Genomic DNA, 19,915 nt, shown 5'->3' with positions numbered 1-19,915 from the left:
ACATGTACAGTATTTATCATTTTATTAGAACTTGAATTGAATAGGCGGGGCTAGTCGCGAACCACTTTTCTGGACCACTTTCATTGAAACATTTATTCTGGTGCCAAAAGTGCTTCATCCACAGCACTGATGATTAACCCCGCGCCAGCAAAGGCCACTAAAATGTTTTTGTAAGCCAAATTTTGTTAATTTAATTTTCGTGCAGACACGATTTAGCATCCCCTATAATTGCATTATGGAGTTTGGTCATTTACATACCGGAAAATTTTTAATTAGCTAATCGCACGTAAATATCATCGAGTTTATTAATCGATAATCGTACAATTACATAATGGAAGATCCTTCGAAGACTATGGTCCTGTTTGAGATTGAAGTTAGATTGAAGTTGGGCAGCTGTAGCTTTCAAGCTACAGTACTAAAGTGTTTGGTAAACACTAACTGCTATAACTTAAAAGTTATGTTGATATGATTTTTTACTTATATTATGAAAAAAATTTTATATCTTTAATAATTTTATGAAAATTATTATTTAAAATTTATATTTACTACATATTACTAATTTTTATTTCATAATTACAACTTTTTTTTTTCACAACAACTATAATTTAAAAACCACAACACCTTAATTTCAAACACACCTTATATATTCAGAAATTGATGTGATTCTCATATATATTTGTAATCGCAGGACAATGAATAATACTATGAATAGAAGTAGATACTAGAAGAATGGGCTAGAAGATTTTTAAGGATCAAAACGAGCCTTCTTTTTTCCTCTTTTTTGGCTTAAATCAATATGGGACGTAATTGTGGCAGCACAATTTAAAAAAGAATGAGAAATATCTAGGACCACCACTACGCTCACGATCACAGTTGACAGTTTCACACTCAGCTAAGGCATATATTTGATGCTAATTGAAAATGAGAGTCGCCTTTTGCGTAAGACAAGCGTTGGGAACAAACCACTGCCCTGTTGAGTCATTCATGGCTTGAATGCGACTGCACTTGTGCCCTGTTGCTGACTCCACAATAAACACAGGAGACTCTTTTAATCTTGAGTAGTGATAAGCACACAAATATGTATATGAAAATATATTTATGTTTTTTTTTAAAAATATTATTCCTTAACTTTTTTAGGATAGCGATTAGCGAACATCAGAACACATACTAAGCGTTGAGAATAAGAGGTCGTAATTGGGTGTGCTTATCAGAAAAAAGACAAATTAATGACAAAAGAAATGGATTAGCCAAGAAAATGACCTTCAAATAGACATGACGAATAATTTATAAAGAGTAGTGCTACACATTTTAAATTTTTTATCTTAAAAAATTATCCTAAATGATGTGTCATTTATCAATTAGTTGGTGAGATAATACAATTAATTTACTTGGATCTTGTAAAGAATTATCAACCACTCAATTAATGACACATTATTTGAGATAATTTTTTAAGATAAAAAATTTAAGATGTGTAGTACTACTGATTTATAAATATTACCGTGAAACACAACTAAGATAACGTGGCACAAATGTGACTCCCCGTGAAGAATAACAGTTGCTTTATTTATTTATTTTTTCCCACCGTCGTATTTACTAGCAATTTCCTAAAAACGGTGACAGCGGCCACCGTTTAGGTTTGTGACTTCCATCTAATTCCTTGAAAGCCGGGGATAATGGGTCCCTCTCTTTCCTTCTCAATTTTCTAAATTAATTTTTCAAAAAAATAGAAATACACTTGATCTTCGAATCAGTAAAATTTGGAAGAGAATTTATTTCATTTAAAACCACAGCAATTACAATAAATTTTTTTAAATATTTAAAAGAAAAAAAGCATCCACTCAGTAGTCAGTAGCCCTGGCCTTCTCTTACTCAACGTAGCACAGACTCACTCTCCCGAAAGCCTCTACAGTCTCCCACATTTCGAAGTGTACAACTTCTTTTTTCCTCTCTCTCTCTCTCTCTCTCTCACTGATCACGCCAAAACAAACCCTAATTAATCAAGCTCCGAATTCACATTATTCACACGCATACCCTCCCCTCCCTTGACTCCACACTGGCTCTGTACTACACTAGATGATGCGAAGTGCAATGGCATGTGTGTAATTATATGATGAAACTGATGGTGAAATTGAGTACTCATGGGCGTGGCGAATGCGTGGAGGTTTAGCTTGATATCGGCGAACCTGGCTTCGCTACACCAACAAAACGGTTGCAACGGCGGCACTAACAAACAGTATGTGCTGTGGAGGTGGCGATTCTATGCTTCGCAGCGTAGGAAAATCCCCTGGTCGTTAATTTGTGGTTTGATGCTTTTTGCTTTGGGCTTGATTTCCCTCTTCACCGGTCATGTAGCTTCTGATCTCGAGTGGTACTCTCAGCGATTGGTCAAGCCTAGCTTGTACTCCAAATTAGTAATCTTCTTCTTTTTATTTATTTAATTTATTTTAATTTTCAAATTATAACTTCAATTTTTTATATTTTAGTTTTCCTTTTAAAAAATTACTGCGCTACATTGAGTCATTGACTGACTTGTTGAATTATCATTTGTGCTAATGTATAGAAAGATGGAATTGTAAGACGGCATCAACCAATTGATATTTGGAAATCGAGATATTCCAAGTATTACCACGGGTGCAGTGAAAGAAGGAAAAAATTTCCTCGTAAGTACAACGTGTGTCAATTTATTCTCCTTAGTTTCTTAATGGCTTCTGATAAATCTGTGGGTTCATTCTTCGACAATTTGGAATTCGAATCACATGTTTTTTTTTTCCTTAAATTTACTGGCAATAACTTATTTTGTGAAATTCTAGCTCTGACCTGTGAATTTGGTCAATGCTTTTAGGTTTGTATAATTTACAAGCTATAGTACGAAGAAGTGAATTTATCATTTTCATTTGTTGAAATTGTAAAGCAGTTACTGAATCTAGGTTTGACGCTCCAAAAAGTTGCCTAGTTTTTGTATTTAGACCTCATTTGCAGGAGTATACTATATTCAGGTCAATTAGCTGGTAACACTCTTGTTTCTTTCTATCATTATCAATTGTTTAAATGGGTTTGTTTGATAATTAGCTTCTTGAATGGACTGAGAGCTTGTTACTAGCATAGGGTTCCTGTGTCAGCCAAGAAAGGGCCACTCCAGTTTTGAAAGATTGTAAGTTGTTGGTGATTTTCCTAGGTGTTTCCACCGATAATTTGAACTATGGTGCATGCATATTTTGTTACTACTTTCTCTAACTCGCACAATTGTTGGTCCTGCTTAGCAAAATATATGCAGTAATCAGTTTCTCTAGGTTGAAGAACGTTTACATGTTGATGCATTATTGGAATTGATTTTATGAATTCCTTCCTATCATCGCATGATCTTGCACTCTATATATATATATATATTTTGATTTTTTTCTCGGCTCTAACACTGCCATTCTTGATATTTAGGTGCCAGAAGTGAGCGGTCATCAAATGGCTATTTGCTGATTGCAGCAAGTGGAGGATTGAACCAACAAAGAACAGGGGTAAGTCGGTATCTCTTTATGTTCTTTTCACATTTCTATTAGAAGATATTGTTGTCATATGAAATGCTTTAAGTAAGAAAACTCATATTTTTCTTATGTTTTACCTATATGTCTTTGGACCAGCAGCTTTGGTTTAGTTGACTTTTGGTTATGAAAGGTTGAGTAGGATCATGAGTGGTTTTTCCAAGTAGATTCATATTTAGGCCAAAATGAAAATAATAAAATGTGGTCATTTTCAGTGCTGGCCTGATGGAGTTGGGTCCTAGGAGGGATTTTTGGATGTTAGCATTTTGCACTAAGTGGTGGCATTCATGATTTAGTCCTTTTGCTAATTTGTTTGGAAATGACAATTCGTTTCTTGCATTCAGATAACGGATGCTGTGGTTGTTGCACGGATTCTTAATGCTACATTGGTTGTACCTGAGTTGGATCATCATTCCTATTGGAAAGATGATAGGTATCTTGAGATTCTAACAACTACTAAGAGTGGTATTTAAACTGTATCATTTACTTTTTATGATTGTGTTGTTTATAAACCTCTTTATTATTATTGTGTGGGCATGCAGTGACTTCGCCAATATTTTTGATGTTGATCATTTCATTTCTTCGCTCGCAAAGGATGTGACTATAGTCAAACGGGTTCCTGATAAAGTCATGCGATCAATGGAGAAACCACCATATACTATGCGTGTTCCGAGGAAGTCCACCCCAGAATATTATCTAGATCAAGTTCTACCAATACTCTTGAGAAGACGTGTAAGACCACTTTGCTCAGTCTGTAATTCTTATATTTTCTTTAAATTTGATTAGATAAATATTTTGTGTAATCAAACTTTATATTTCCTTATTGTTTCTTAGCAAACTTCTTGAGATGTCTTTTCATATTGCAACTCGAAATTTCTCAAGAACTGTGAATGCCTCTGATTCCCTGAAACTGTGAGGACAGATTTAGTAATGAGCTAACCTGTCTATTGGTTATCCATAGGACTGCATTTGTTGAAAGGTTATTTTTGGGTTGCAAGGGGCAACTTACACTCTGAAATTTTGCAGGTGGTGCAGTTGACAAAGTTTGATTATAGACTTGCTAACGACCTTGATGAAGAGCTGCAGAAGATGCGATGCCGAGTCAATTATCATGCTTTGAGATTTACAAAACCTATAGAAGAACTTGGTCAGAAACTTGTTATGAGAATGCGAAGTATGGCAAAACGCTTTATTGCAGTTCATCTGAGGTTCGCCCCAAGTATTAAAAGTGGAAAAAGTTTAGTGTGCATGTGATGCTTTATCTGCTAACAATCAAACATGTCATGATGTATGTGGCGGATGCAACTCCCATTTTTCTGTTCCCTTTCCTTGTATAATCTGGGATATGTTTAAATCATCTAGGCATTCAATATTTCATGACCACTTCCTTTGTAAATTGTTTGTATTCTCCTGCTGCTTCACATTCTCATGTTAGTGTTTCTAACAAACAAGAAGTTTCATATATACATACATGATGCATACTTGTACACCAACATATATGCACGGTAAATTTCATCTTACATGTTTGAATTTTCTAATGTGATCAAAACTGTTTGAAGTACAGGTTTGAACCTGATATGCTAGCGTTTTCTGGGTGTTACTATGGTGGGGGTGATAAAGAAAGATATGAACTTGGTGAAATAAGAAAACGCTGGGCAACATTACCTGTGAGATTGCTTTACTTTCTGACTTGTGTTTTTTGTTGTTGGTCTCTGCTTGCAAAATGTTTGAATTCATTTGTTCTCAAATAACCAAACTTCTTGACAAAATGCATAATATATTTTCATTTTTTTTTCTTTCTTTTTAATGGATAATTTATTGGAAATGCATAAACATCATTTCTGAACCAATTACCCAAAGGTAAAATGTACGATGCTCATGAAGATGAATTCTTGTTTCATTCACATATGTCATGTAACTTGGACTAATAATTATACTTTAACCATTAAAATACAGGACTTAAGTCCGGAGGGAGAGCGAAAGCGAGGGAAGTGTCCACTTACTCCACATGAGGTGGGTTTGATGCTGCGGGCACTTGGTTTTGCTAATGACACGCACCTCTATGTTGCTTCTGGAGAAATATATGGGGGAGAAGAGACTCTCCGGCCTTTAAGAGAACTATTCCCAAACTTCTATACAAAGGAAATGCTCGCTGATGAAGAGCTGAAACCTTTTCTTCAGTTTTCCTCTCGGCTTGCTGCCATTGACTACATTGTTTGTGACGAGAGTGATGTTTTTGTCACTAATAACAACGGAAATATGGCTAAAATTCTTGCAGGTCGAAGGTAAGAATCAAGTCCATTTCTTTTGTGTGATGCTCTTATGCATTTAAGTATAAGCTTTATTCAGTATGAAGGGATTGATAAATAAGTTGTGCCGAAAAAAATTACTTGGTGAATGTTTGTGGATAGATGATGTTTGAAATGGGTTCATTTCATGGAAGCATGACTCATGTTTTAGGAATTACTCATTCACCACTCATTGACAGTCCCTGATTCAACTATTCTTCATGCGTTGTGCTAGCATCCAGATATTGTTTTTAGATGGCTAAAACATATAGCAAAATAACTATCAGCCTTCAGGCTGAATGAGGATCTGCTTAATAGACTTTTTGAGGACCCTTTTTCTTGCATTGTCGCAACTGTATGGCAAAAAGCTCACATGTTGACTCTCCTACTCCATTTGGACATAGAGGGATGAAATTTAGTGATCTGGATTCTGAAAGTTGCACCGTAGAAATTGACTAAAAAGAATTTAGAAGTGCTGCAAGGTGTGCCTGTGAAAATGGGCGCAGTCCTGATTTTGGCACTGATTGATAATTTCCTCCATGATTTCTGCTTAACTGACAAAGGTTGTTCATAAAATAGTCCGAAAATTTGAAGCAAATTACACTGTTTACCAGTGAAATAATAGTTACTAGTTACTAGAGTTACAATGAAATTTTGCAATATGCAGATTCCTAGTTTTGGCACGAATAACTTATGTCTGAATCTTTATGGCATTGGTTTTATAGTGCTGCATCTTCATTGTTCTCATCATTATCCCTGCTGTTATATCTCTTTTCTTTTGGACCTTAATTGCTTTACTATTTCTTATTGATCACATGTTATGGATTAAAGGAGGTACATGGGGCATAAAAGGACCATCAGGCCAAATGCAAAGAGGCTCAGTGCTTTGTTCATGGCAAAGAACCAGATGGATTGGGATACTTTTGCTAGAAAGGTAAAGTCGTGTCAAAGAGGATTCATGGGAGAGCCTGAAGAGATGAAACCAGGTCGAGGCGAGTTCCATGAATTCCCTTACTCTTGTATTTGTGAGAAACCAGTCACTGATGAGGAACACAAGGATAGAGATCATCACTTAGACAAAGCTTCCGCACATTTGATTGCAAAACTTCAATCCAAAGACAGAGAGAAAAAGGGTGAGAAAAAATTTAAGAAAAAAGGCTTGGTAGAACCGATAACCTCAGTAGACATTGAAGGTGAAGAACTTTTTCCAGACTGACGGGGATGAAAGGATGCTATATAATGGTTTGATGACCAATATTTTGTTCTTAAATGGATCTGATGTTGGATAAGATACTAACAGCTTTGCAATCAATATTTATCTCAATGCCAACTGTAATCCTGCTGCACCAAAATTTTAGTTCAGCTCCGGGGCTCAAGCTAGGTCAACGTTAGTATCTGGTATTTATCAGATCTCTCATGTTGGACCGATTTATGTACAGAAACAAAGGGAGGTTTGATGGCTGCAATTGTTCATAAATAGTTTTGATAGATGCATAGATTTGTAGGTACGGTAAAAATCATGTTGTTGAAGGCTTGGAGCTGTGTCTGTTGCATTGACAAAATTTCACTCTACTCTGTTTGGCGTTTGTAATTTACTCAGCTTTTACTTCATGATTGAACTGTTGGCGGTACAATGTTGGGCATTAGTGCTAATAATATTTCCTTTTCCAGAGTGGAATTTGATAAGGGCACCAGCTAATCTTCGCACCCTACATCAGCATACAGACCCTCAACTACTAATTAAAAGCCGCCATTTTCAATATTTTCGAAAATTCGAAAGAGGTTCTTTTAACGCGAAACCATCCCATATCCTTGAGAAGGTTAAATTGCATGTTTGCTCACCCAAATCCTTACCAGTACTTTGATCAATCCGAAAAGAACAATTACTTCAGTCTGTTACTTAACCAGCCACCCAAGTTCAGCTTGTGAGAAAGGTAACAGTGTTGAAAATTTATATCTTTGCTCCAACCATAAATTAAAAAACTGATATTCCGTAGTTTAAGACTAACCCAATAACTAACAATATTGGATTATCTCTTATATAACAAGTGCCGCAAATATTAAATCTAACATCAAGCGTGAAGATAAAACTATTCCTTAGTTGTTATGTACGCATTCCTAACTTTTCCAAGGATCAATGTCAATTTGAAGCATAAAGATATAAAGACATTCAAATTTTTATATTTAAGAAACAAGATTTTGGTAGGGTCAGATGGAGCCTTTTACCAGTCCCAGTATTTAATGTCAATGTCTGCAAAGCTTTCTATGTAAATTTTAAAGCCAAACTACATGGAAATTTTCCATATACATCCTAATAAGGTAAGACCTACGGCGACCATATCATAATGTTAACAAAAATCAATATTAACATCTACCAGCTAGATCTCATAACTAAACCCAAGGAAGCATGAATTTCCATTCCTAGCTTTTCTCATCTACCATAAATATACACAAAACCTATGCTGGAGCATACTGGTCAGCTTTTAACCACTGGATTATCTTTGGACTCAGTTTGCAAGAGCTCATCTCAACCAAGGTTGCTCCCTGTTACAATCAACCAGTCAATTTCATTAGCAAATAATGAAACAGTTCAGCAATATAACTAGAAAATAGCTCTCACCTTTAGAGATACTCCTGTTCTGACTTTTTTGACTTTTTTCATGTGAAACAGAAGGAATTTTTGAGATGATCAATGAACTCTGCAAACCTTCCAATAGCTGCAGGCAACAAAATCAGTAAGAAAACAACTTAAGACAGACAGCAGGAGGTGCACAATTTTAATTTTTTTTTAAATAAGGGTAAGGAAACATAATGGCAACAAAATAATCAATTTGATTAAACATAATCCCCGTTTCAAATGCTTAATGCCAAAATTTAAGATAAAAATCAATAGTTCGTAAACTCACTCTTGATGTTGGCTGAATTCTTCGGTTAGATCTTCGGGGCTCAGAAACTTCAGATGATGTTTTGGCAGAATTGCCATTAAAAACTTTGTCTTCCTCAATCTTATTCAACTTTCCACCTGCAGGCGCAAGTTTTCCTTTTGTCACCCGTTCAGTTCTGGAATTTGATACGGAGCCTCTCTTAGATGGAGCACCTGATGAGGAAGGCATTGAGGAAAACACAATTGGAGTCTCCGCTGTTTCCTCAGAGGTAGACAAGGATCGGAACTCCATACTGTCATGCTTTCCAGATTTATTCTCCGCATGCCTAACAAAATCCTTGATCTTTGCTGTGTGATCTATATCAGCCCCATCTTCAGAAGCAGACACTGCTGAACTTGCAGAATTGTCTTTCTGCGTAATCGTTCTACCTGAAAGAGGCGGCTTTCCAGACTTGAGAACCTTGGGCCTGGATACGGCTGGACGTTTCTCCTTTGGCTCAGTTCTTAAAGCATTTTTCCATCCCCGCGATACTGATCCTTGACTTTGAGGCATCAAATATTTTGCAAATTTAACTGAATCATTTGCTTCAGTGACCTTGTTACTCTCATCCACAACATAATGTTTGCTTACATCCATAAATTTCCTCTTCTTACCAGGTTTAGGAACCCCGAAAACCACTCTTGATCCTTCCTTCTGCAGACCAGTCCGTATCATTCTAAGTGCATCAGGTTTATTGTCATCTCTACCGCTCTTACCAATATTGAAATGTTTCTCATTTGAAGCCAAATCAAGCAACGTTGGCTCATCAGGATTCCCAGATTCCACAATGCCATCACCCTTTGATAATTTATCCTTCCCTTTGGCCGCAACTGTAGGACTGCCCAATCTCAATCGCTTTTCTTGTGGAGTATCACCCTGAAAATCAGAACAATTATTAGCATAAGCAACTGACCAAAAAAATTCCAAGCTCACAACAAAGTGACATCAAGCAAAATCACCTCATGAGAAGCACGGTTGTTCCCTGTGGAACTGGACCATTCAACCCATTCCCCATCCTTCCAAATGAGAGATGGTCGGAGATTCCAGGCTCTAACAGCTGATGTTAATCCTTGAGCTGTCAGCAAAACCACAAAAAATGACTCATTTTCATGCCAAAAGCTATACATTTTATTCGATTTTATATCAAAGGAAGTGGTCATCAATATAATATTCTATCCTACGTGGGAAGCATATAACAACCACAGGTCATCAATTAATCAGTCCCAAGTACCTGGGAATTGGATGGTAAACATCGTTTCATCTTTCTTGCTCTTTTCCATGACAACTCCTTCCCACCAGCTGAAGAATAAAATCAAGCAACCATGAACTTAAAAAACAAATTAATACACAGGAGGCAGAGACAGCAGGAGACTGATTGTTATCAACAATATCAATGTTTTCATAGCCAGTCAAGCTTACCAAATCCTAAAAAAGTGTAGTTAAGTCCTGACTCTCAATGTGATTATTTGCCTTCATTCCTATCCTACATTTGTTATCTCATGCCTTACAACGAATACATAACAAGAACACAAATAAAGTGATGCAAGCACATACCTATTTTGCATCCAAGCATCGACTCTATCCCCAACAGACCATGTATACTCCCCCATAGCCGCTCTGCGTCTCTTCCTTGTTCCTTCAAATGGCATGGCAGTAACAGGACGAGCAATTCGTATTTTGGGTGCCTCCTCTCCTTCACCTCCAAGAGCCAGCCATTCCTTCAGCTTCTCCAAACCTAAAGATTGAAAATCATACATGTTTATACAATAACAATTGGTAAAGAGATGAAGCGAAAATCTAAATTTTCCATTCCTTTTACAATAAGTCCATGTGAGGAGAACTGAGGTAACTGCATCCTACTGTAATAAAAAAAATTAAAATTAATAAACTAAGCCCTCATTCCTCTTAGCTCAGTTTCTGAAGCACAAGAATACATTATATACAATTCATAGTCAAGCTAGCCTATATGACACTATTATAATCCTGTTTTCCTTTTATAGCAAACAGATCCTCAATTCAAGTGTTTCAACCTCGTGCCAGTACATATCATGGTTTCATATGAAGGTTTAGTTCACAGAAGATACCAATATCTTACAATAGTGGACTGTGTCATGAGCAATCCACCGTAAGTACTTTTCTAGTTAAAAGAAAAACCGAGATGAGAGATAAAAGTTAAAAAGCTGGAGCAGGTGCTCGAAAATATAACAGAAAACGGGGGAAGCCAGCTAATCTATACAAAGCCCATCCACCATCCTACCCCTATCCGAAAAGAATTCACACAAAAATTAACCCAATTAACCCAAAACCTTCTAATTTAGATGTATGAAGAAAAAAGAACACATTTTATATGCCAAAAATAATTTCTTTTGGGTTTTACACTAATTTTGGATTACACACCCACATTAAATAGATTTACTTGAGCAAATGCTGTACTTAAAAAATATTAGCTAACCTCCATCAGATGGAAGTTCATCGTAACAAACATAAGCCTTCCCATCCTTCAAACTTAATACATTGGCTGTATACCAGCCTGCTTTAAACTGCACCCCATCTTTGAAAACCTAAAAGGTATTAAACGACCAAGTTAGCGCACAGATCCAATAACAAAAGAAAACTTTGATAAAAAGGATAGCAATATTTTCAAATAATAAAATCAAAGTTTTGCTTCCCAAAATCCAGTAAAATAGATATCGTAAGATAGTCTAAGTTGACAAACCTCTACACAAGAACCTTCCTTGATGATGTTGTCTTTCAGAGGTTCAGAACCCCTTTCTCGCTCAATCTGAATGGTAATTGGGGGGGGTCTCGATCCAATATTGGATTCAGGAACAACCCCAGTTGTCTTAGTCAAATCCAAAGCTTTGCCACCTTTGTGTCCTTTAATATTCTTTCTACCGGCTACAACAGAACCTGAAATGCCATCAACCAATGGAGCATGGTCGTCAAACGACTCACCAGATATATTTCTCAGAGTAGGAAACCCCTGTTGGTTACTGGTCTCATTTTCCCCATTATTCTCTGATGGAACCTCTTTTGAGTGCCCAGCGAAGGTATCCGAACCTCCTCCAACACAATCCATGTTCAATCTTTCACCATTCATCTTATTAGATGTAGGAACGAGTTGAGTAGAAGCCTGGGGTACTTTCCAATAACCCTCTGGACCTGCTTCAATTAGCTCATCCAAAGGGAAAGGATCACCTAAAGCAACAATTTTTCCAGCTTGTGACACAGCTGCTGCTGCCAGCTCAGCGGCTTTTACAATGGCATCCATATTTTCAGCTCTTTTCGAAGCAAATGAAGCCGCTTCAACCTGCCTCCTAGCAGCTTCCCTAGCAGCGAATATAATTGAACTCGAGCCACTCATTGCATTTTCACCCTTCAAGATGGATGCCGGAGTAGCTTTTCCCATATCTTTCACACTGTCAGAAAGAGAAGTTCCATTAATTAGACTAGAATTGCCATAATCACTTGAATCCAATGCTTCATCGGCCATCAGTTTTGCTTGCAATGCAGCACTTGATGCAACATTGGCAGCTGCAGCTGCTGCCTTTGCAACAGCAGCAGCAGCAGCAATTGCAACGGCTGCCGAAGCTAGCTTACTTTCAACATCAGATACCAATCTGGAATTTTTCTGCTTATCCATCTGATTCCATATTTCTTGACTGTGACTGACAGCGGCAGCTGCGAAGGTGGCAGCATCCTCAGCTTGTGTCTTAGCCTGTTTAAGTTTAGTAAGGGTCTCCTCTGACAAAGAAGCTTTCGGCTGTGCCTCCTTGTTCCCTCCTCTAATGAGATCAGCAGAAGCTACAGGAGATACGGGCATCTCTTTCTCCGTGAAGGCCTTAGACACCAAGCTAGCAGGAGTTGCAAAGGAAACAGAAGTATACGTATGACTACTAACAATAGGTGCCGAAACTGGTTCTGTTTGAGATTGAGAATGCAACATAATCTGGCCCGAATCCTCAGAAGCCGGAGTCTTCTTTCGTTTTCTAGGTTTCGGATCAGTAGAATGCTGACTGGGTGATGATGACATCTTTTTAGGGTCAAGCATAGGGGAAGTTCCAGGAAAAACAGTAGCAGGACTCATACTTTGAATCATAGGTCCAGAGGATACATGCTTTATGCCAGATGAATGGGGCAGAGATGGTTCTTTAGCAGGAGTGAGCTGAACTGTTTCTGTGATGGGCAACACAGGAAAACGAGCACCAGCATCAAATCCAGAAGTCTGAGGAGAAGCAACCCAGGTAGTGCGGAAAGGGGCCTGAGACATCCAAGAGGTGTTCTGGCCAGCAAAATTCCTAATGGATGGAGTTTGATGAGCATGCAGCGGAGAAAGCGCCTGCTGATAATCCATAACCGCGCTTCTCGGCATGCCACTAGATTGCACAGTGTCGGCGGAAGGTGTAGGAATGCTCCAAAGTGGTGATGAAAGGGGTATGATGGGGTTTAAAGTTGGTGAAGGAGTACCCTTACTAATGGCTCGACCAAGGGGTGAAGATGCAACTTTACTAGGGATTGCACCGTGTTTAGTTGCTTGATCAGGAGCTCTTGTGCCTAATTAGATGCCAATTCTGTCAACTAAAAACTCCAGCTCAGAAATTATATTAAACAGTTATGAGTGAAATATTTACCTGATCGTGACTGCAAAGGCGTTTCTGCATTATTGAGGAGAGGTTTTTGACCATGTAGTCTCTCAGTGCATCCACGCCAGGCAGTCTCCCACATAATTCTTCCACCATCTGTGCATATAAAGGGCAGGAGTAACTTTGTAAAACAGTCGATATGTAACAAATATATAGGGAAAAGAACACTAACCAGGTCCACCAAATGCCGATATCATATATGCCTCATCAGGTGCTATTCCTTGTCTGCAGAAATGATTTACTAGACAATTAAGTTGGCAAGTCCAATAATCATAACACCAAAGCAGAAATAAAGTTCTACAAGCTTATCCTAGGCAACATATAAGCTGATGGAGTGGAAAACAGAAGCACCTAAAAGTCAGATGTCAGGGATAAACCATATCTGTGAAGTAATTATGGTCAAATCATGCCACGATATGACAATTAAAATGCATACTGTATAAAAGGAAGAGCACTTACATCAGAGCTCCATAAACAAATATCTGTGCACGCAATTGCACTTGCTGTAAGTCAGTGAAAGGCTGCTGAAACATTAAGGGTGAAGAAGTATTTAAATCTGGCAGAGCAGATGCTGAAGTAGTAAGAACAAACGGTTTCAAGCTACCATCGACATGCCCATATTGCATCTCATTGGACTGCACAAGTTGGCAAATCCCAGATGGACTTAGGGGCACATTGCTTGTCCTATCCCCCTTTTCTGATGGCCTTGCTGAGGTAGTGTCCTTTATAGGATTTCCCTTTTTAGCAGTTTCTTTTCCTGTAGCCTTTGTAGATGTCCGCCTTGTCTTGCGCTCAGAAGTACCTTTGGAAACACTACGTACATTCTCCCTATCAGATGCTCGAAGATTTCCACGAGATGAATCTTGGGCAATCTTAGAATTTGACTGGCAAACACCAGAAGTTGAAGGAGTCCCCTCTACAGTCTTCAAAAATAACTCCAGGTAAGGATCAGAAGAGTAACATTAGGCTTAAAATAATTACACCATAAAACCACCAAAAATTTAAGAAAAAAATCAATAACAAAAATATTCTAGCAACATATGAAAATATCAGTGACACAAAGCACCAGGCAGAAAAGGTGACAACAGGTAAGGCGACACATTTTCTAACAAAAATAACAAGAAAATTTACCGGCGACGCCGTAGTAGCTTGTATAGTGGGAAACGGTTGCCAATTCTTGCCAGGTTCCCTTCCAGATGAATCTGGCAATGGACTGACCTCAAACGTGAAATTCTTGTCACCTTTGGAGGCATCATTTTCTTTTGAATCTGGAGAAACAGACTGAAATTTGTTAGCACCTCCATCAATGCCCTCAGAAACTGGATTATTCTGATCTGCAGATCCTTCAACTCCTTGCTTTTCACTTTCAGTCTGAGAAAGTTCAGTAGCTCTAATGACAGTAGGGGACCCGCAGATAGATTTATCAAGATAGGAACCACTGCTTCCACTTTCCACAGCAGGAAACTTGGCATCAGATTCAGACAAAGGAGTAGAACTAATAGAAACTTCATGCATTTTTAAGGTATCACCTGCATAATTGGACACAACTTTAATAGATATATATAAACATGAAGATGGACACCCATAGGATTTAATTTCCTAAGATCTCTGCACTCAGTTAATATGTGCTACAAAAATAAGATAATTTCCATAAACGTTACATAATACATATTGGAAGTGGTTTAGAAAAAAAAAAAAGTCATCAAAACCAATCAAACAGTTGAGGACAGAATTATAAAAAGTAAGCAAGCTATATGCCTATTTGTTAAAGACACTACCCCAAGAAAAAACCTTATATCCTTCACGTTTCATATCTGGATTATCAGCAGAAGCAAGAACTTCTCGCTTGCTTCTCATGTTCTTTTTCTAGGAAGTAACATCGACAACAAAAATATTATTTTATTCATCAATAAAGATATGGGAAGTAACACAGACAATAAAAATATCATTTTATTCATCAATAAAGATTTGGGAAGTAACACAGACAACAAAAATATCATTTTATTCATCAATAAAGATATGGGAAGTAACACAGACAGCAAAAATATCATTTTATTCATCAATAAAGATATGGGAAGTAACACAGACAACAAAAATATCATTTTATTCATCAATAAAGATATGGAAAGTAACATAGACAACAAAAATATCATTTTATTCATCAATAAAAATGTTGACGCCACTAATTGGCTCACCATCGATGCATGGCTCAGAGATCTTATCTCCAGATATCAACTTTGATTCATTGTCTTCCTGGCCATTTTGGTCAGCACCACCGTGAATTTCCTCCAGAGGTAAAGTTTGTGCAATTGTCTCGCTGTTCTTTGGAAGTGATTCAGGATCTGATAAGATAATCATTTGATGCCATCAATATCATAGGGTTCCAATAAAATAAACATACAGGTAATCTGCCCAAAAAGAACATGCCCCATATCCAGTGTTGGTAAAATCAATTCAAAACACACATGAAAAGGTTGTAAATAAAGATGCAAGTTATTCAGCAAATGTCTATATGTACAATGCTGGTCGTCATCTGTTTTTTTCAAGTTTGACTTCAGTTGCTTAGCTATAACAAAAAGAATCCAATCTTGAAAAAGTAAATTGATCACCAGAAACTTCTGAGGACGTCTTTCCAAGATTCTCTTTCATGGTTACTTCATGCTTTTCAGAGATAACTTGTATCTCCGCACCTTGAACCTCCCTAGCTGAATCAGGGTCAACAGTAGACCCGTCGAACTCCTTTACACACTCCTGGCTGACTTCATTCCGCACTTCTACCCGTGAATCGCACTGGCTTTCTTCATTACAAGCATCCATCATTTGACCATCTTGATGAATGATAGCAGCATTAGCATCTGCAACATTCTCAAAAGGCAAAAGAACACTTTCAGTTGTGTCATGGGATACCAAGGTACAATCTTCCCGAGCTGCATAAGAGAGAAACAATCAGCAAACGTGCAAGCTTGATGTTCAGAAACACATACTGGATGAGCTCATAATACATACCTGGTTCTTTGCTAGCAGTAGCATCGGAGTGAGATTTCGAAGCTGTCATCTCATTTTCTTTGCTACCATCAACGACCACTTCATATGTATTACTATGGTCAGAAGGAAGATCTGTGTTCTCCTTATCAACTGCTATACAATTATTATCACTCTGCCTGGAGACAGCATTTCCCTCATGCACTTCTACAGACTCTGCCACAATGAAAGTTGAATCATTGACTTTCGAATCCTGAACACGAACTTCAGATACATCATTAACACCTTTCGAAGTCAAATTTACTGGTTTTTCACTTGGCAGTTGAGTGGTAGAATCCTCCATATTTGTAGTAAAAATGCCACCTCCATAACTATCACTGTTTTTGATAGCTTCACTTGTAGAAAATTTATTATCCTCCGGAGGTAACAAAGATGAGTTAGAATCAATGGCATTGTCCACTTCAACTCTCTGAGAACTATTATCACATCCTAAGGCCACTGGTGATGTCTCATGTATATTAACTTTAGATGTATCACCAACCTCAAATTCTTGCAAAGAAACTTGATTTACAGACCGAACATTCTCATTGCAGTCTTCTACCCTATGCAAGTCAGTATCTTCCTTAAGCATATTAGAAGATTCTCCACCCTTACCAGTAGCAGCTTCAATTATGTTTCCTTCCTCCAGAGATTCCATCCTTGAGGCCAAACAAAAAGGGTTCTGTGAATTTGGGATGCTGGTATCAGCAATATTTCCCTCTAAATTCGGATAATTGGTTTCAGCCCCTTGGACAAAATGGCATTCCTGTTGTTGACCACTGATCCCTGTTTGTAAAACATCTACGTTTCCACTAATGTCTTCACTACTACTGATTTTCTGAGGTGGGGCATCTTGCTTATTCAACTGACGGCCACTCAAACTAACATTTGAGCCAGAAGTAACCACACTGTCATACTGCATCCCTGAAGCAGAAGAATCTTCTTCTGTTCTGTTATTCAGGGACTCAATGAAAGTATCCACTTTCCTTTGATCAACAGTATAGCTTTCCTTGGATAGAACAATGTCGCCCTTTCCACTGATACCATCTGAAGCTGGATCACTTAAACCACCATCAACAGACGACTCGCATTTGTTTTTTTGGAAACTCGCATCAGCCTGAGGCTGGCCCCCTCCTACACCATCAGGTGGTACTATTGGCCGTATATCTACAACATCACCTCCTTTAGAAAGATTGTCATCATTGTGTTTTGGACCTAGCTCCATTTGTTTTACTACACAACCGAGTTCATCACAGGCATCTGACTCCCTCATAATAGTTTTTCCAGGAATATTTTCTTCCTGCCCAACTGATTTTAATAGCATTTCAACAGATTCTGAGGAAGTGGCCTCTGACCAAACATTGATGTGCCTTGAAATAGAGCAAGATTCTGCAGCACTAGTTCTAAACTCTATTCCACTACCACCCCGAGAGTACTCCTCAATCCACTGGTTATCTTCGTTACTTTCAATACCAAGAAACACCTCTGTCTCAACCAAACTATCAAATCTTAAATGTCCATGAAGACTGTCATCAAAATCAAACTTAGGAAGAGCATATGGCCGTAAAACAGGAGGAAATTTGGTGTTCCCTTCACCAGCTAACTGAAGATTCTGGCTTTGAAATTCATTGTCATTATAATCCATGGGTGTACGCCTACAACATACATATGGTAAACCAGAGAGAGAAAATTATAAGAACAAGAGATAGACCTCACAAATAATGCAAGGACCAAGTCTCCAAATTTGAAGACCATCCCTACAATATTAGTACAAACCACAAAAATTGCTCTATGAATTTCCAGCCATACACTTTTCCCATGAAAACAAACACTTATGAGCTAAAAATTATATAACTTCAACCACCGAACGTCAGTAAACAATTAAAATTTATTAGATTTTCAATAAATCAGCAGCATGTCTGCAAGTCAGAATAAGTATAGATGAATCTGATTTGTGGAACACACCTCACCTATGTCAAGTACCCAAGAGTAGAAATCTTGATTATACAATTTTAATCAAAAGTTAACTCACTACATCCACAAAAAATAAAAAATGCAAAAGTAGCACAACTGCATATGCTTCCAATGAAAGAGCACACAGAGCAAGGCCATAAATATTTTTTGCATGACAGAACCCAATAGAATATGGTAAGATGTACCCTAAAACTAGTTAAGAGTTAAACAGCGATATCCCAGCATTGATAACTAACAGAAACCTGTACCTATCTATTCTCAGAACCTAAAATTCAACCCCAATTAACAAAAAACCCAAATTCAAGCTTTGCAAAAGTCAACTCCGCTAAACTATCAAAAAGACTGACTTGCCACAAGAACCATTCGTAGGCTAGTTAAATAACAACTTCTCTAAAATATCAGCAAATTATCTCACAGAAACCTCTAGCTCGGTAATCATTTATCACCCATAAATGAATCCAACCCACAAACGCAGAAAGAGTTATCTAACTTCAAATAATATTCCAAAAACAACAGCTTTTTTTTATTAATAATAACTGAAAAAAAGACACCTTATTTAACTCAGCAACTCACCACTTCAAGCAATACTTTTCCAATTTCTAAAAACAGAAAACACCCTAATAGCTTAATTAGGAATTAAAGTAGGAAATGAACAATACCAGAACAAGTAAGTCTAGAGACGCTACCTCCCTCCATCCGGTGAAGAAATCCTAACCGTTTGATCCTCAACTGGTCCCCAATCGTAATATCATCTACTGCGACCAAAAGAGGAAAACCCTAATTTACAACCCTCGCATGATAAAATTTTTGTAATTTTTATTGACTAAGAAAAACAAAAAACAGAATTATTTAAAGAATCAAACTGACCGGAATCTCTAATTTCGGGCGGATCGAGCTAGGGTTTCGGTTAACAGAAAAAGGAAGATTAAAAAATAAAAAAACACTTGTGTTTGGGGTTAAGTGAAGAGTGAGGTGAAGAGAGAGAGAGTGATGTGGTTTTTTTTCGGGTTGTTTCGTTTTCTTCGCTAAAGAAATGAGATCCTTTTCCTTTCTTTTTCTTTTTCTTTTTCTTTTTCAATGGAGAGAGAGAGAGAAGTAATAAAAAAATGAGTGATGGTGATCGAATTTTGAAAAAATTGGTGGGGGTATACGAATAAATAGAAAGGATCTGACGGGAATAAGTGAGTCGGATATACACGTGGCGTCTCTATATGCGTGCGATTCAAGTAAAGAAGTAGTTTACGGTAACTGGCTGTAACAAGTTTTATCCTCACAGACCAGGCGCGCGATGGAAACTGGAAAGAATCGAGACCGTCGGTAGAAAAAACTAGTAATGGACGGCTATGATGGGGTTATGAGAGTAGGGATTAGTGCAACTGAGTGCGACTTTAAATCGAGAAATCCCGAACCAGAAGAAGGGGGAAATCCCACGAGAGCCGAAGTATATCTTGTTGGAAAGGCACGTGGCGGGAACCGTTAGGTTGGGTTGGAGCATTGGATATCTCTTATCAAAGATGCAGAACGTTAATGCG

The 19,915-nt window shown here is 37.7% G+C and overlaps 2 protein-coding genes across 5 annotated transcripts; one reads left to right on the top strand and one right to left on the bottom strand.

Moving 5' to 3' along the window:
* Positions 1-1,808: 1,808 nt before the first annotated feature.
* On the top strand, positions 1,809-7,508 carry LOC18050194 (O-fucosyltransferase 29). Its single transcript, XM_006440237.2, has 9 exons — positions 1,809-2,411; positions 2,561-2,660; positions 3,433-3,509; positions 3,878-3,966; positions 4,076-4,265; positions 4,560-4,741; positions 5,098-5,200; positions 5,490-5,818; positions 6,653-7,508. Exons 1-9 carry the CDS (start codon positions 2,139-2,141, stop codon positions 7,035-7,037), a joined length of 1,728 nt encoding a protein of 575 aa, XP_006440300.1. The 5' UTR covers positions 1,809-2,138; the 3' UTR covers positions 7,038-7,508.
* A 470-nt stretch (positions 7,509-7,978) lies between these two features.
* Positions 7,979-19,471, bottom strand: LOC18050193. 4 transcript variants are annotated; one of them, XM_024187812.1, is made up of 17 exons: positions 19,251-19,471; positions 19,043-19,138; positions 16,395-18,064; positions 15,998-16,315; positions 15,584-15,730; positions 14,520-14,917; positions 13,848-14,311; positions 13,561-13,613; positions 13,377-13,484; positions 11,462-13,299; positions 11,198-11,306; positions 10,300-10,480; positions 9,977-10,044; positions 9,705-9,820; positions 8,728-9,621; positions 8,442-8,538; positions 7,979-8,365 (listed from the first exon to the last, which is right to left on the bottom strand). In XM_024187812.1, the coding sequence occupies exons 3-17, from the start codon at positions 18,052-18,054 to the stop codon at positions 8,349-8,351; spliced, it is 6,468 nt and encodes a 2,155-aa protein (XP_024043580.1). In that variant the 5' UTR covers positions 18,055-18,064; positions 19,043-19,138; positions 19,251-19,471; the 3' UTR covers positions 7,979-8,348. The 4 variants fall into 4 exon arrangements, with proteins under 4 accessions (XP_024043580.1, XP_006440299.1, XP_006440297.1 ...); XM_006440236.2 differs by having other exon boundaries at positions 19,070-19,138; XM_006440234.2 differs by having other exon boundaries at positions 19,043-19,135.
* Between the last annotated feature and the right edge of the window lie 444 nt (positions 19,472-19,915).

Source organism: Citrus clementina, unplaced genomic scaffold (assembly GCF_000493195.1).
Source record: "Citrus clementina cultivar Clemenules unplaced genomic scaffold, Citrus_clementina_v1.0 scaffold_3, whole genome shotgun sequence".
Classification (NCBI taxonomy): domain Eukaryota; kingdom Viridiplantae; phylum Streptophyta; class Magnoliopsida; order Sapindales; family Rutaceae; genus Citrus; species Citrus x clementina.
This window is presented reverse-complemented; position numbering and strand designations above follow the sequence as displayed.